The sequence below is a fragment of the Nelusetta ayraudi genome, unplaced genomic scaffold, assembly GCF_046127955.1.
Source record: "Nelusetta ayraudi isolate G7.1 ecotype Tasmania unplaced genomic scaffold, CSIRO-AGI_Nayr_v1 ptg000135l, whole genome shotgun sequence".
Classification (NCBI taxonomy): Eukaryota; Metazoa; Chordata; class Actinopteri; order Tetraodontiformes; family Monacanthidae; genus Nelusetta; species Nelusetta ayraudi.
This window is the reverse complement of record NW_027466185.1, coordinates 20,829,081-20,842,928: the sequence shown is the minus strand read 5'-3', so window position 1 is coordinate 20,842,928 and position 13,848 is coordinate 20,829,081. Positions and strand designations below refer to the sequence as shown.

Below are 13,848 nucleotides of genomic sequence, written 5' to 3'. Positions count from 1 at the left end.
AAACCGATCAACTTTAATGCTTGAAAGAAAATCACCGTTGGTGCGTGCTCACGGTGATACAGCCGGCCCAAAGGGCAGAGAGCCAGTGAACAAGAGCAAAGAAAAATATAATGGTGATCCATATCACTTCATTGTTGATATCTTTACGTGAATCAAAACGTTCGACCAAAGCACAACGGCGGGATTGATGGAGCAGTTGCACTAACGTGGGAATAAAAATTGCAGCGGTAAGGGGAAACAAAAGTGCTGATCGGGGGGGAAAAAAAATAGAATTACTACCTTGCAGTTTTACTGCGACAGTTGGATTTACGTGCGGTATGGCATGAATCAGAAGTTTAGTGAAAATTATATTCTTTGGCGAGGTCAAAACAAATTAAAATTGAAAACTGAATCATGTAGTTTCAACACGATGTTCTTGATCTGTAATAGTGGGCAACGCCTGTGCACAGTAGCAAACCCAATGCTGCGTTGCAACTTTTATAAAGACGAGCTGTGCACGCATTCAATCGCAAATCACATCTTTGCGTGTGTTGCACTTGCACAAGACCGCATCACGGCTGTTCAATCAGCTGTGCTGCACTAATCTAAATGCACTCGTCTATGGGATGAGGGAGCAGCGAGAGAAAAAGCAACAGGACTTTACAGCAGTTCTTTAGTTTTCGAGTTTCAACGAGGGTCTGAAACTTTGAACAAACTGCTGCAACTAAAGAAAATGCATTGCTCGTCAATGATTTTCACTGATTACACTGAAAAGGTCTAGCTTGATCTTTTTAAAAAATATATCTATACATGACATTACATGTCTCTATAGTTACGGCTGATGGAAATCCAAAAACCCGAAACATTAGAAAGGTAGGAAAGGTTGACACTGACTCTAGATATTTGATTCAAGCAGCCCTGAGGACAGTTGAAAACACCACGATGGGAATGATCGCTGACTTGACAGTGGTCCAGAAGACACCCACCGGTTTTGTCCACAAGGACGTCAAGCTACAGAAGTTCAATGAAGATCCCTGAACCTTGAGGAAGAGTGAACAAAAAGTTGATCCAAGTCCAATGTGACTTTTCCGCAATCAGCAGTGATTTGGGGCAGCGTGTCATCCGTTGCTTCTCTATGAGTTTCTCTCTCGGACTCGGGGTCACCACAGGGTGATTTTTCAGAGCGCTGTACGCTGAGGGTTCCTTTCTGCAGCAGCGAGGTCCAAAGCTGCAGGGGGACGATTGCTGAACCTGAGCCCGGTATTACAGAGCTCGATTGGCCGGAAAACCCGCCTGACCTGAATCCCGCAGAGAATACACAGGGTGTGTGGTCGGGGGTGGGGGGGGGGGGGGGGGGGGGGGGCGTGCATGAGGAACTCAAACCAAGCGTTGAATATATACGTTTTCTGAACATCGATATGCTGACGTACATCTGGTCACACACACACACACACACACACACACACACACACACAATGTGTGTAAAAAAAAAATAAGTTTTTTGGCCAGATTCTATCCGAATTAATGCCTTAAATATTTGCCAGTGATTTTTTTGTGTGTTTATCAAAGGCACACACAAACAAATGCAAATGATTTGCTCGTTCACTGTTCATAACTTGAAAGTTGTAAATTCTTCTAGACCTTGTACTCTGAATGTGAAATGTCACGTAAAAACGTGAAACTTTTCTTTCATACTGAGCCCCTTTTTTTTGTAGTATGGCAGCAATACCCTTACGTAATACAGCGTATAAATGTGTGTGGATATCAGAGAGATCACGCTTTATATTTAAATTCTTCAAAATAGCCACCTTTAATAAAAAGCATATTTAGAGTTAAATAACGTGTCTGTCTTTGCTGCATACTTACAGATATCTTTCTCATATTTTTGATGTCTTCAGTATGTATATACTGTAAAATGTGGAAAGTACTAAAGAAACATTGCATTAGATAGTGTGTGCAAACTTTTGACTGGTAGTGTACATACGGAGAAAGAGAGAAAATATTTGGCATTTATTTTGCAAGACACACAATTAAATTCAAAAAGAAAGTGGGCCAGCGTTTGGATTTCTGTGGAATAAATTTGGCTCGCGACTTCATCACAGGGGGGGGGGGGTCCTGAGACTCCACCACTTGAGAACCGCCGTTCTAAACCAGCATGCACGGCCGAAACACACTTTGGGTGTGTTTTTTTTTGTTGTTGTTGTTTTAAACCTACCGGCTCTGGCGGCGATGAGGTGTGTGGTCCTGCCGGGGTCCTTGGGGCTGAGGAGGAGGCCCCTCCCGACCTTGGCGCCGAGCGCCTTGGCGTGGTAGAACTCGCGCGTCCTCTCCATGGGGTAGTTGGTGGGGTAGAGGCCGCTGAACACGACGCGGGTGCCCTCCAGCGTCTTGCCCTTCAGCTCGGGGACGATCCTGCGGATGTCGGGCGAGCCTCGCGCCTCATCGCTCAGGTAGGCCTGGTAGCGGCTGTAGTACTCGCCGTGGATCCTCTCCAGCACCTCCTCCAGGTAGATGAGGTGGTCGTCGTGGTCCACGTCCTCCTCTTCCTCCTCCTCGTCGTCCTCCATGCTCTGGTCCAGCAGCTCCTCGCCCGTCGTCACCCCCGACTGCTCGCTGTTCTGGGACTCTGTCTCCGGCTCCCTCCTGTCCGGGCAGCCGTTTCCCAGCTCGGGGTCCGGCAGCAGGACCCCCAGAGGGTCTTTCGCGTCGTTCTGATTTGCCGCCGTCGCGGCTTCGTCCCGCCTGCCTTCGCTTTCGCTCTCCGACGAGGGGGGCTTGTCTGCGGCCGAGTCGTTGTCGCTGTCGCTGGACAGGTCAAAGTCAAAGTTGTTGGACTCGCGGCCCGGCGCCGACGAATTCTCGCCCTCCCGCGTCCTGCAGCTGTCCTCTCCCTCGACGTCGTCCGCCCGGGTTTCCCTCGACTCCGCGCCCGATTCCGCCCGACTCGACTCTTCCTTTTGCCCCGAATCGCCCTCGACTGCCGCCAGCGCGGCGGCTGGCGTCACTTCGTTGGTCGTCGCTCCCTGAGAAGACTGGGGAGTTGCGCACTCCTCGTTTTTGGAACCGTTGGAGTCTTTTGGCTTTTTCCTGGGCCCGTTGTTCTGCTCGTCACTGCCGCCGCTGCCGCAAGGCGCCGCGGCCGCGTCTGTGCTCTCCGCCGACCCACTCGACGGGCCTCCTGCCGGGGCGAGACAAAGCCGTCAGATGCGAATTCAAGAGTTTGTACGGCAAAATTACACAGCTGATCGAATGCTGATTAGAATGATCAAAATGTTGTTTCCGATGTTTGTGACGCTGATTCGCAGCTAGATGCTACGTAATTGGGGGTTACGAATCCGTGAATCATTCGTTCATTCATGTTGGAAAGTAAAACCAAACCAAAAAAATAAATAAAAAAATCTACTCTTTTTTTTTTGTTTTCAATGTCTCAACCAACAACTAAAATGAAAAAAATGGATAACTAATTTGTCGGATTCCTAATTTTGCTTGGATTGGATAACGGGCGATTATCCCATTTGGGTCCTTCGATTTGAGGCGAGTGTTTGTTTGTTCCGTTACGCATGCGCGAGACAGCATCCGGGATCGCAAAAATGAACACGTTTGTGCTCATCAGACAAGGTGATGCTGAAGACGTAAACACCTGCTGCTCATTACCTGTTCTGTCCATTTCCAATTGAGCGCGAAATTAACAATGAGAAAAACCATTTCATTTCATTTTATAGGCTTTGGTTTTATCGGGAAAAACAAATGATACACAGATTATTACGCTACTCAAAGCCAGGTAGGAACAGTAGTAGTAGTACTAGTAGTAGTATATATTCATTAGTATGACTGTGTGACTGCCTGCCCTCCACCTCCAATAAAACCAGGAACACACATACACACAAAGAAGGTGTGGTGTCACTCTCTAATTTAGATGCCATCATGAAGTTTCAGACGCAGCGAAATTAGTCTTTCTGGACTTTTAAAAATATTACTATTGCAAGGACCCCCTTTAAAATAACTCACTGGAATTCGTTCAGAAACAAAGGAGAGTGAATCTGAATGTGCATCAGATTTAAAATAGAATTTCATTTAGTTTTTGCAATTCTACAAAAAAAAAAGTTTCTAATCTTAAGTCGCTTTTGAAAACTCATTCACATCACAGGCTCCACTGCGCAATGGCCAAATTGAAGAGAACATTCAAAATAAATAACTCACTGGAATTCGTTCAGAAACAAAGGAGAGTGAATCTGAATGTGCATCAGATTTAAAATAGAATTTCATTTAGTTTTTGCAATTCTACAAAAAAAAAAGTTTCTAATCTTAAGTCGCTTTTGAAAACTCATTCACATCACAGGCTCCACTGCGCAATGGCCAAATTGAAGAGAACATTCAAAATAAATAACACTTGTTTTTATGTTGGCAATTAGAGCAAAGCCAACAGGAGGGGCTGCTGTTGGGGCCCGGCAGCTGTTGTGACATGGGACGCGTACACCCGAGAGCCATCATTAATTGATGTGACAGGCTGTGAGTAGGTGTAAATGGGGTGAGGGGCCCCGTGGCGGTCCCCCAGGACGCATGCCAGCAGCCTGCGAGCAGCTTATTTCCTGCTCTGATAATGAGACGGATGTGATTGTAAGGAAGGCGTCGCGAGGACTCCTCTGGGGGGGGGGGCACGGTGAGGTCGGAGCGCCGGGACCCTGTTGATGATCAAGCCGCCATGCTGACAGATGCCGTTGATTCAAATGAAGTTCAATCAAAGAATGACCCTCTATTTTTATTTCAACGAACACACTCGGGGCATCGTTACTCAACTGGTGGGTCGCGACCCAAAAGTGAGTCACGGAGCTGTTTTGATTGGGTCTTTTGTTTTTTGTTTTTAAAAAAAATACATATATCGATAGAGAAAATGTCGAGCATTTAGTTTGCAGGACGCACAATTCAATTCAATTCAATTCAATCCAATTCAATTATTTCAATAATTTATTAACTAGACATGATAGAGAGTGGAATAAATTTGGGTTGTGACTTCATTATAAGGAAAAAAATGTAAGTCCAGAGACTCCACCAGTTGAGAACCACTGATTTAGAGGGTCACTGGCTAAAGCTGGATTATTATGGGGGGTCCGATTGAGGTTTCTGTCATTTCATTAGTATCCGATGGCTCCTTAGGATACAAAGATTGGCAAAATTCATTGGGCAAAGTAGCATAAAACTCCAGCCAAAATTCCTTGTGGGCAGTTTACATGTAAAATAGATTTATTAGAAAATGGGACTCTGCAGATACCTGACAGCATTTTAATTTAAGGATAATCTATAGTGATGATATATGAAAGTCAGAAACGCTTGGTTCAGCAGAAGTCAAAATTGGACGCCACACTTTTAAATGGCACAGACATGAGATATAGAGTAGTGGAGAAAGAAAGTCTCCCTTAAAGTTTTACTTGGTCCCAATTATTGTCATTGAATATTTTTCAGATATTTTTGTGTATTTTAGAACATTTGGCTGCAAGGAGATAACTTTATTGCTTCTCGCTAATGAGACAAAATAAGAAAACTCTTGTTGTTCCTGTGCTCTGGATGTGTTGCAATGTGTCATCTTGCTGAAACATCCCGTTGTGTGCTGCGCGGAACAGCGCAATGCACAGCGTGTGGGTAATTGTTGGTGACTGCGCTAAAATAAACTGCACTTGGGAGACTTAAGGCTTGATTCTTAGCGCAATGCGGCACGTCACAGGCGCGCGAGGTGTCCAAAAACTTTATTCCACCGCTGTGGAGACACGGAGTGGGCGTTCGCAGCCGCGATGCAGAAGAGCAATTACCTTACATTCTATTAAACGGCTTCACGTGACGGGTTTTATATATATATATATATATATATATATAAACGCGCACATTTCCTCACTCTTAATGCACCGTGTGTTACTGATAAGATTCCAGCAAGCACAGCAACATCCAGCGACGCTGCGAGTGCCGACGACAGACTGAACTCCGCTGAGCCGAAGTGTTAAATTTACCCTAAAAGTCCTGTCAGGGAAATAAAACAGGGCGGAGGAGAGAGATACACAACCCCCCCCAGTGTGTTCTTCAGTCCACCCCTCAGCGTTGCATAAACTGGCCGACGGTCGAGCGTTCTTTCCTTTCCGTACCTTTCCTTTCCGTCTGAGCTTCGCGCGACCCAGGGGGGGCGTTGATGTCCCCGGTGCCCTGGAAGTAGATGTATTTCTTCACAGTGATGAGGTTGGGCGCAAACTTCCACACGTCCTCGCGGTCGTCTATGATGCAGACCATCGAGTCGCCGCAGGGGAAAAGGTTCCTGCGGGGTGGAGGGGTGGAGGGTGTGGGGGTCACAAAACACGAGCTGAGCTGCTGAGCTGCTGAGCTGCTGTGGCGGGCGGGAGTTCCCGGCTGTTACAATCACGTCAGTTCGGTTTCTCATCTGTATCGTGGCTCCTGGAGACTGTAAAAGCGCATGTTTTCCAATAATATTTATTTCCAAATGTAAATAATCCAAATGTCCATAGAATGCAAATATCATGTTTTCCTTTCTTACTCGATAAATATTTTATTTCATTCATTTTTTTTAATTAATGTCATTTTTTTCCTTCTCTTTGCACTATACTGTTGCTGTAATTATGCCAACTTCCCCAACGTGGGAAATACAAAGGCATTCTATTCTATTCTATTCTAATCGAAGGTGCGATGACGGCAGTATAACACGTTTCTCACCTAAGGTTTCCTGTTTTCGAGAAGGGGTCGATGCACTCGTCTCGGGAGAGGATCCGATGAGAGAAGAGCTTCTTTTCAGGATCCAGGAAGCCTTCCGGAAAAGATGAGAAAATGTCAAGAAAACGCACATAAAACTGCTCACAACAAATTTGTGACGCTCCGCTTTGGGATGACATTTACGGAAGAGTCCATTTCACAGTGATATGGTGTCATCTTGCAGTGCAGACGTGCAATATTCCCATCCAACTTTTTGCTGCTTATTTTACTTTAACCGTATTTTTTCCACACTTTGCAACACACGTCCTAGTTTCCGGTTATATTAGCGTGGTATTGCAGTGTAGCAGCGTTGTCTACTGGTCAGTGCTGAGGATGAAAGTCGTGTCATTTCAATGCCCAAGTGGAAAGACAATGCATCAGTGAAAATGAGTTCCTTTCTTAAGATGGGATGGAAGGTTCGGTCATGGACTTAATCAGAACATGCCGTCTCCCGACCACCCAACCGACCAACGCGTGTGTAAACGCCTCCGGATGTAAACGCGCTTGCAAACTTAATCAGCGCTCTCCTGTCAAATCCTGGAAATGGTGACATTTTGTTCCGCCCGAAGTGATGAGAACAGTTTGCTGAAATCTTGGACCGGGGGCAGAGTCGACAGCAGTGCCAGAGTCTCCCGCAACAACAAAGGAGGAGGCGCCAACAGGCCGAGAACGGCTGCGCAGCCTGTGCCAACCCCTCTTGCATCAGGGGGGCAAGGGAGTAAAATCCAATTGAGAAGGCATTAAACATTCATCATACGGAGGTCTGACAGTCCAGGACCGGGGCTGCTGACATTATATACTGTATGACGAAAGACCCCGCAGCTCGCATACTGAAACGCGGCCAATAAAAACACGACCTGCGCCGTATAAACTATACCATAAGTCAGCCTCCAGTCATCAGCTGAGATATCGTTCATATGAGGGGGATCGAACGGCATCTGAATGCTGCCAGCGATTAGAATGGAGGGAGAGTTATTGTCTTGGATGTCTGCGAAACGTTCGCTGGTGTAAAAAAAAAAAGGAAAAAAGAAAGGCATAATTATAATTTAGTGCCGCTGATGACGCTGGCAAACCCACAACGTGAGCAAACACTTCCCCCTTGTGGACACAGTGGGGCAGTGCACTCATTGTCGGAACATTGAGCAAACAATCAGATCTAATTTATCCCCCCAAAAAACGATCTAGACATCTAAAAAAAAAAAAATAGCAATCATACAGAGAAAGTTTTGAATTCATTTCTTTAATCTATTAGAATAATGATTGGCTTACCGGCGATGGTGTGTGCATAAAGGCGGCTCCCGAAGGTGAAGACGTGCAGTTCGTAGAGTTTGGCGATCTTCTCCAGGAACTCCTTGCAGTGCGGGCGCAGTCGCGTGTGCAGCATGGGCTCCCCTCGGCCCAGCTGGAAGTGGAAAATGCCCTGCGGGGGAAGGCGTGGGAGGAGAGTGTCAACCGTTGGTGGAAGTCTCAAACCTACCCAGCAGTGCCGTCAAACTCATAAAAACTAAACCAAATTCTTGGTCTTCTTTTGTTTTTGTTACTGGTCAAAGACGACGTTGTTCCAAATACAGTACCTACCTATGGTGTTGGTAGAGCTTGGAGGTCAACTTTTTTTCCCAAGTTTTTAGTAAGCTTCGTTATCCGAACGCCACCCTGACTCCAGAATAAAGAGTCCAGAAACTCTGAACTTCATGATTCTAGTTTTCCCATCTCAGGATCAGAATCAGTCCTACCAAGAATATTACACAAGTTCTGCCTTTAGCCTTGCCATGGAAAAACATTTCACATTTACACGTTTTTATTTTTGCAAAAAACTATCATGGAAATGCAGCTATAGCCAACACAAATGTACTAGTATTCCTTGCTTGGAAAGGCAGCCTACAGGGTAAATTAAAGTCACAGTGCATAGCCAATGACTGTGCAGGAAGAAGCCACATCAGGACATCTATGTTGTCTGTGGTTAAACAATAAAAAGTCAGCTATAAAAGTCACTATCAAGAGAGGCAGTAAAACATGAGAGGTACTTCAAAGGACACACACGGATGTGTTTTTTTTTTTTGTTAAAGGACTTGAAATGCAGGTAATAAATAATAGATTGGGAGGTCGCTGCCAGTCTGGTAGAAAAGGACTACCTTATTGGACATGCGCTGGCAGTGCTGCTCAGTGGTGTGGATCAGCGTCTGATCCAGGTCCACCATGAGGACAAGCTTTTTGTTGCGGTGGAGCCTCTGCTGGTCTTCTCTGCCCAGCTGCTCCGCTTGCTGTCCAAGTGAACACATGGGGGAATTGAATTTAAAAAAGAAAAAGAAAAAGATCAACCCATGTGTTATGTCAATCCAAAATGCAAGAGTTCACATATGGCATTGAACAACAGCAGAATATGAAGTGCTTCACTGAGAGAGTAAAAGAAAAACAGGCATCTTGATAAATCTCTGTGTGTTTTTCTGCAAATGCAATAATTTATAAAAGCACAAAAACGTGCAACGTGCAAGATGACCTTCAAGTGTGTAATACTCTCTTAGCCACGTCTTCCTGGTCTCTCATTTTTCGAGACTCACCTCGGAGCTGACCATCAGCTCTGGAACGCTGTGCACCATAGAGACTGTTGCTGTGGAGATGGGAGTCTGCTGGTTCCCGTTGGCGCTCTGCAGCCTGAGAGGTGAGGGGTGGAGAAGGGGAGGAGGAGAAAGAGGAAGAGTGGGAGTTTTGGGTGCCATGTGTGCATCATCTCTCCGGTCCTTGAACTTGTTGTGAGAGGCGAGAGAGCGGCAGCTTTCGCAAAACACAAACAGGCAACAGGCGGCGCAACCTTTACCGGTCTGATTTCAGGAGCACTTGTGGCTGACGGGGGAAATTATTTACGAACTGACAGTCAGCATTGGCACCATGTATCAAACGGAATGCAAAAATGATTTCAGTGTACTATGCTATAACAATGCAGTAATAATGATAATATGCAGGCCCAAATTGTTTAAAAGATGTTCTCAGGAATATTTTTAAAACATAAGACCCAACATATGACTTGAGCTGGAGCCAACTCTCTTTATTTGATGGTTGGTGCCCTCTGGTGGATACTAGCAACAAATAAACAAATTAAAGTACAAGAGAGAGCATCATTTCTTTATAACCACCAGATAATAAGCTGCTGTCTTGTGTTTAATGAAAGTTTTATTTCATTCCTTTGCCCACTGGTCCGTGCCAATGCGCAAAACTGTCTCAAATGCTCCGTAATGAGTGGAGATACGTAAACATATCAACTATGAAGGGAGAATGGATGGAAGGTGATTGAGGTAGCGTTTCCTTACTGGGTCAGGTCCTGGCCACATTCTGCGCACAGACCCTTCATTACTATTGGATGGCTGCATTCTTCAATTCTGATGATGACACCCCTGGAGAAAGGCAAAAGGAAACCATCATTGTAGCAGAATTTGAATAAATAAATGAAGTAAGTCAGTAAGTAAGTAAGTAAGTGAGTGACAAAGCAACGTTTAAATATTGCTGATAAACCAAATCTAAATATCACGATAGAGACCCTTGACTGCCAGTGGACTTAATAGCTCTGTCTGAGTCTCATTCTGCGAACCATTTAGGTGCAGACGACAACTGACAAATATCGTGATTGTGCATGGAAATGACAAGTTACGGTATCATTTAAACAAGTGTAAAATAACTCAAACGCGTTTTATATTTAAATTATTCAAAATAGCCAACTTTCATAACAAGCATATTTTGAGTTATTTAACGTGTTTTCTTTTGACTGGTAGTGTAAATCTCACAATATTTACAAGGAGCACCTGAAGGCAACAGTTCGAGAGGTGGCGGCAAACGATTTCTAGTTTATGGAGCTTTAAACGCTAATTGACGACAGGGTTCCGTTTGAAATGAACGCTCTTTTAACTCCAGGGACCACGCGAAGGAGGTGTGATCTTTTATTTTGAAAGCGTGCGCCTCAAAGGCAAACTTGTTTATTTGGGGTGACTTGACGTGAGACGCGTTATTTCTTGGTGCTCGTTGCCCGTTAGCAGACGAGCTAACGAGAGGTAGCATGTCAGCGAGATTTCTTTCCCTAGGAGAAAACAGGGATAACCACGCCCCGTACTCATTTGATTGGTCGTTGCCCAGTCTCTCGCCTCTATCTCGAGCGCGCCAGCGTTGGTGACTGAAGGATATATTATTATATTGATTATCCGCGCTATACGCGCTATAGGCAACAGTTTACTTTGAATATGTCATGTCTGTGGATAACATGAAACACAGCTCCAGAGCCATTTCTTCACTCTGGTTCTTAAATTTCAGCGCCGCTCTTAATGTGCTGTTCTGCTTTGTAAATAATTTGTACTTTTTCCTGTTACAGTCTGTAAAGCACTTGGAGCTGCATTCCATGCAGTGAAAGGTGATATGCAAATAGTTGAATTATATATCCCTAGATTTCTTAGGCTATATATCACATACCACATCTATTATATGCGTAATCCAAACATACAAAAGTGGACTTTCAAAGTCTCCGCTTCCTGACCGCTTTCAGTATTGACAACACAAGTTGGTTGCTTGTGTCAGCAGGTGATATTCAATCGTCATTCTAAATGATGTACCTTAAATGACCTACTAGGTGATTCATTTTCCCTCGGTGCCCGATGGTGGTGCACGTAGCATACTCGATGGGAAATCCGCACGATACCATAACAGAAGAAGAAGAGACGTTGCAGGGACCAATCAAAATAGTTCGTGGCGTGGTTATCCCTATTTGCTCCTAGGGAAATAAATCTCGCGGTAGCATGTCACCGTAGCCACGTTAGCTCGCTAGCTCAGCTAAGGCTAACGCTACTCTGCCAGGGCACTCAGCGCTGGCTTAAGCAAAGCGGAACGAAAACAACAGTTGACATTGTGCCCGCAGTCTCTCTGGGAGCAGAGTTTGTTCGCAACCGGCTGTTACATATTAGTCGTAGGAAAGCAGAGTGACTTACCCCGGGGGTATTACTTGTCCAAGTTGACAGCACAGCTCCTTCACGACTCCAGCACGGTCCGATTTCAACTTCTTCTCTGGTAGACGGGCAACATCGCCCCCCTTCTCCTCCTGAGATATCGGGGCGCACATGGCCAGCACAGAGTCCACGTTGATGAGCGAGCCCGGCTTGACTTTCCACTCCAGTAGCCGAATGGGGAGAGCTCCGGACGGCCTGCAGATATCCGCCACCTGCACCGCGGGGCCCTCCCCCGCCACCACCGCCGCTCCGCCGCCAGAATCTGCTGCAGCAGGAGGATCCTCCATCTGTCTCTGGCGCTCAGAAATCCGTTTTGCGACGGCACACCTTTAACAACAAAAAAGCAAGCGCAAGATCTCGCAATGCTCCGTTCAAAGCATTCAAAGTGTTGAGAACATGGATAGCCGAGAGCATTAAAGAAAGCGTCCTGCCGATTTAAACCCACGAAACCTCCACAGTCCTCTACGTTCGCTCTTCCCGCCCGTAAACAGGAAAGCGCAACACTGCAGCGACGCAGGTCGTACAACTTCCGGTGGTACGGCACGCTTTGCGTGTAAGGTGGGGAAACGTTCACGGCCGAGGCTTCAAAATAAAAGCCTTGACGAGGCGTGTTATTCGATCCACAAATCCAGTCCTGAAGGGGAAAAATAAGGTAAAAGTCACCCGTTCGCTCAGTGATGTGTTGGGCTGCTTGTGTGAGACACCAACCCATGTTTTTGCGCCCGTTTCCGTGAAAACAACAAAAGCTTTACTGTGAAAGTCAACCTGTGCTTCCGGCATTAGCAAAATCCAACTTGTTTGATATTGTGCGCAGTGACGTCAATGAACTTGAAAAACAGATCACTTTTTAAAATTGTATTATACTAAATTTTCAATGTTTCTAAACACAAACTTGTCAATCATTGTTCAAAACAATCGTTATTAAATACTGATAACAACAACAACAATCATATCTAAAAGTATAAGTAATGCATACACAAAGCAGTGCTACGTGCTCAACGACAATGAGACGACAATGCTGATGCAAGATGATGTAAGATATAAATGATACTACGGTGATGTTTCATGTGCCACCAGTGACAGCTGTTTTCCACGACGAACATTATTTACTGTGGCGCAACTCCACAGCCTGTTGCACTGCAGCCAGTGACGAGAGGCTCTGGATAATTAATGAAGGCTGAGGAATAGCTTTAAAAGTCAACCAACATAAGCGAATAACGCGTGTATTAAGCGGTGTAAGGTGTATGGTAATGAAGAAAAAACGACCGTTTGTGTTCCTCCTCCCAGAGATTGCAACAAGATGATAATGCATTTATTTTGATTAAGACCGTTCTTATATTTGAGGGCGGAGTTAGTCTGTCCCTAACCTGCTGTACCTCGGGGGGCGGAGCATTTGCCCTCTAGATACTCTCATTTGGCGTCACATTTCGAGATTGCATAGTTACTAGCAAATTCTGGGTCTTGTGATGTATATTTTCCCAATTATGAAACAATATGTTTCAATTGCCTATGTCGTTACTGGAATCTAAAATCAATCTAATATCAGAAGTGCACATTGTCCTTAAACGGTGTTATTGTAAGGATATTCACTTTATGTTTTCATTTTCATTTATAAGGATTATTATGTTGTTTAATCACAAATGATTGTTGCTCTGCTGATTTATTTTAGTCAACCCTCATAGCAACCCTCATAAAGTAGTCTAACCGCTCAAGAAACTGCAGTATGTAGCCTACCCACTATTTGTCCCCTGAAAGCTTCTCTTCTCTCAATGCCAGTAAAAACTTCAAAGTAGGATGAACACCATAGATGGAAATACAATTAAATAAAGAACATCATCTTGCGCCCAAAAGACAAAAGTCCAAATGTCAAGAATAAAGTGGAACATGGGACAAAGAAAAAAGATTTACAATGAGAATAGAATTGAAATGTTTCTAGTAAATACCAACTTGTCAGAAATTGAATATTTTATAACCATTTGATAATGTGGTTATTATCAATACCATATTGATAACACACACACACACACACACACACACACACACACACACACACACACACACACTATCATCCAGAAGAAGTGTGTGTGTGTGTGTGTGTGTGTGTGTGTGTGTGTGTGTGTGTGTGTGTGTGGCTGGATCA

The 13,848-nt window shown here is 44.9% G+C and overlaps 1 protein-coding gene across 4 annotated transcripts in view; it reads right to left on the bottom strand.

The window, feature by feature from the left end:
* The window catches only part of ctdp1 (CTD (carboxy-terminal domain, RNA polymerase II, polypeptide A) phosphatase, subunit 1), a 53,156-nt gene extending 40,639 nt beyond the window's left edge, over window positions 1–12,517 (bottom strand). For 2 of the 4 annotated variants that reach the window (XM_076011849.1, XM_076011852.1), the window contains exons 1-8: window positions 11,691–12,512; window positions 10,032–10,115; window positions 9,285–9,378; window positions 8,859–8,987; window positions 7,996–8,146; window positions 6,691–6,781; window positions 6,111–6,277; window positions 2,195–3,157 (exon numbers count right to left, since the gene is read on the bottom strand). In XM_076011849.1, the coding sequence (XP_075867964.1) occupies window positions 2,195–3,157; window positions 6,111–6,277; window positions 6,691–6,781; window positions 7,996–8,146; window positions 8,859–8,987; window positions 9,285–9,378; window positions 10,032–10,115; window positions 11,691–11,995 (1,984 nt within the window). In that variant the 5' untranslated portion in view covers window positions 11,996–12,512. Of the gene's footprint in view, window positions 1–2,194; window positions 3,158–6,110; window positions 6,278–6,690; window positions 6,782–7,995; window positions 8,147–8,858; window positions 8,988–9,284; window positions 9,379–10,031; window positions 10,116–11,690 lie in introns of all 4 variants that reach the window. The other 2 variants (XM_076011850.1, XM_076011851.1) reach the window with 2 other exon arrangements.
* Window positions 12,518–13,848: the final 1,331 nt, after the last annotated feature.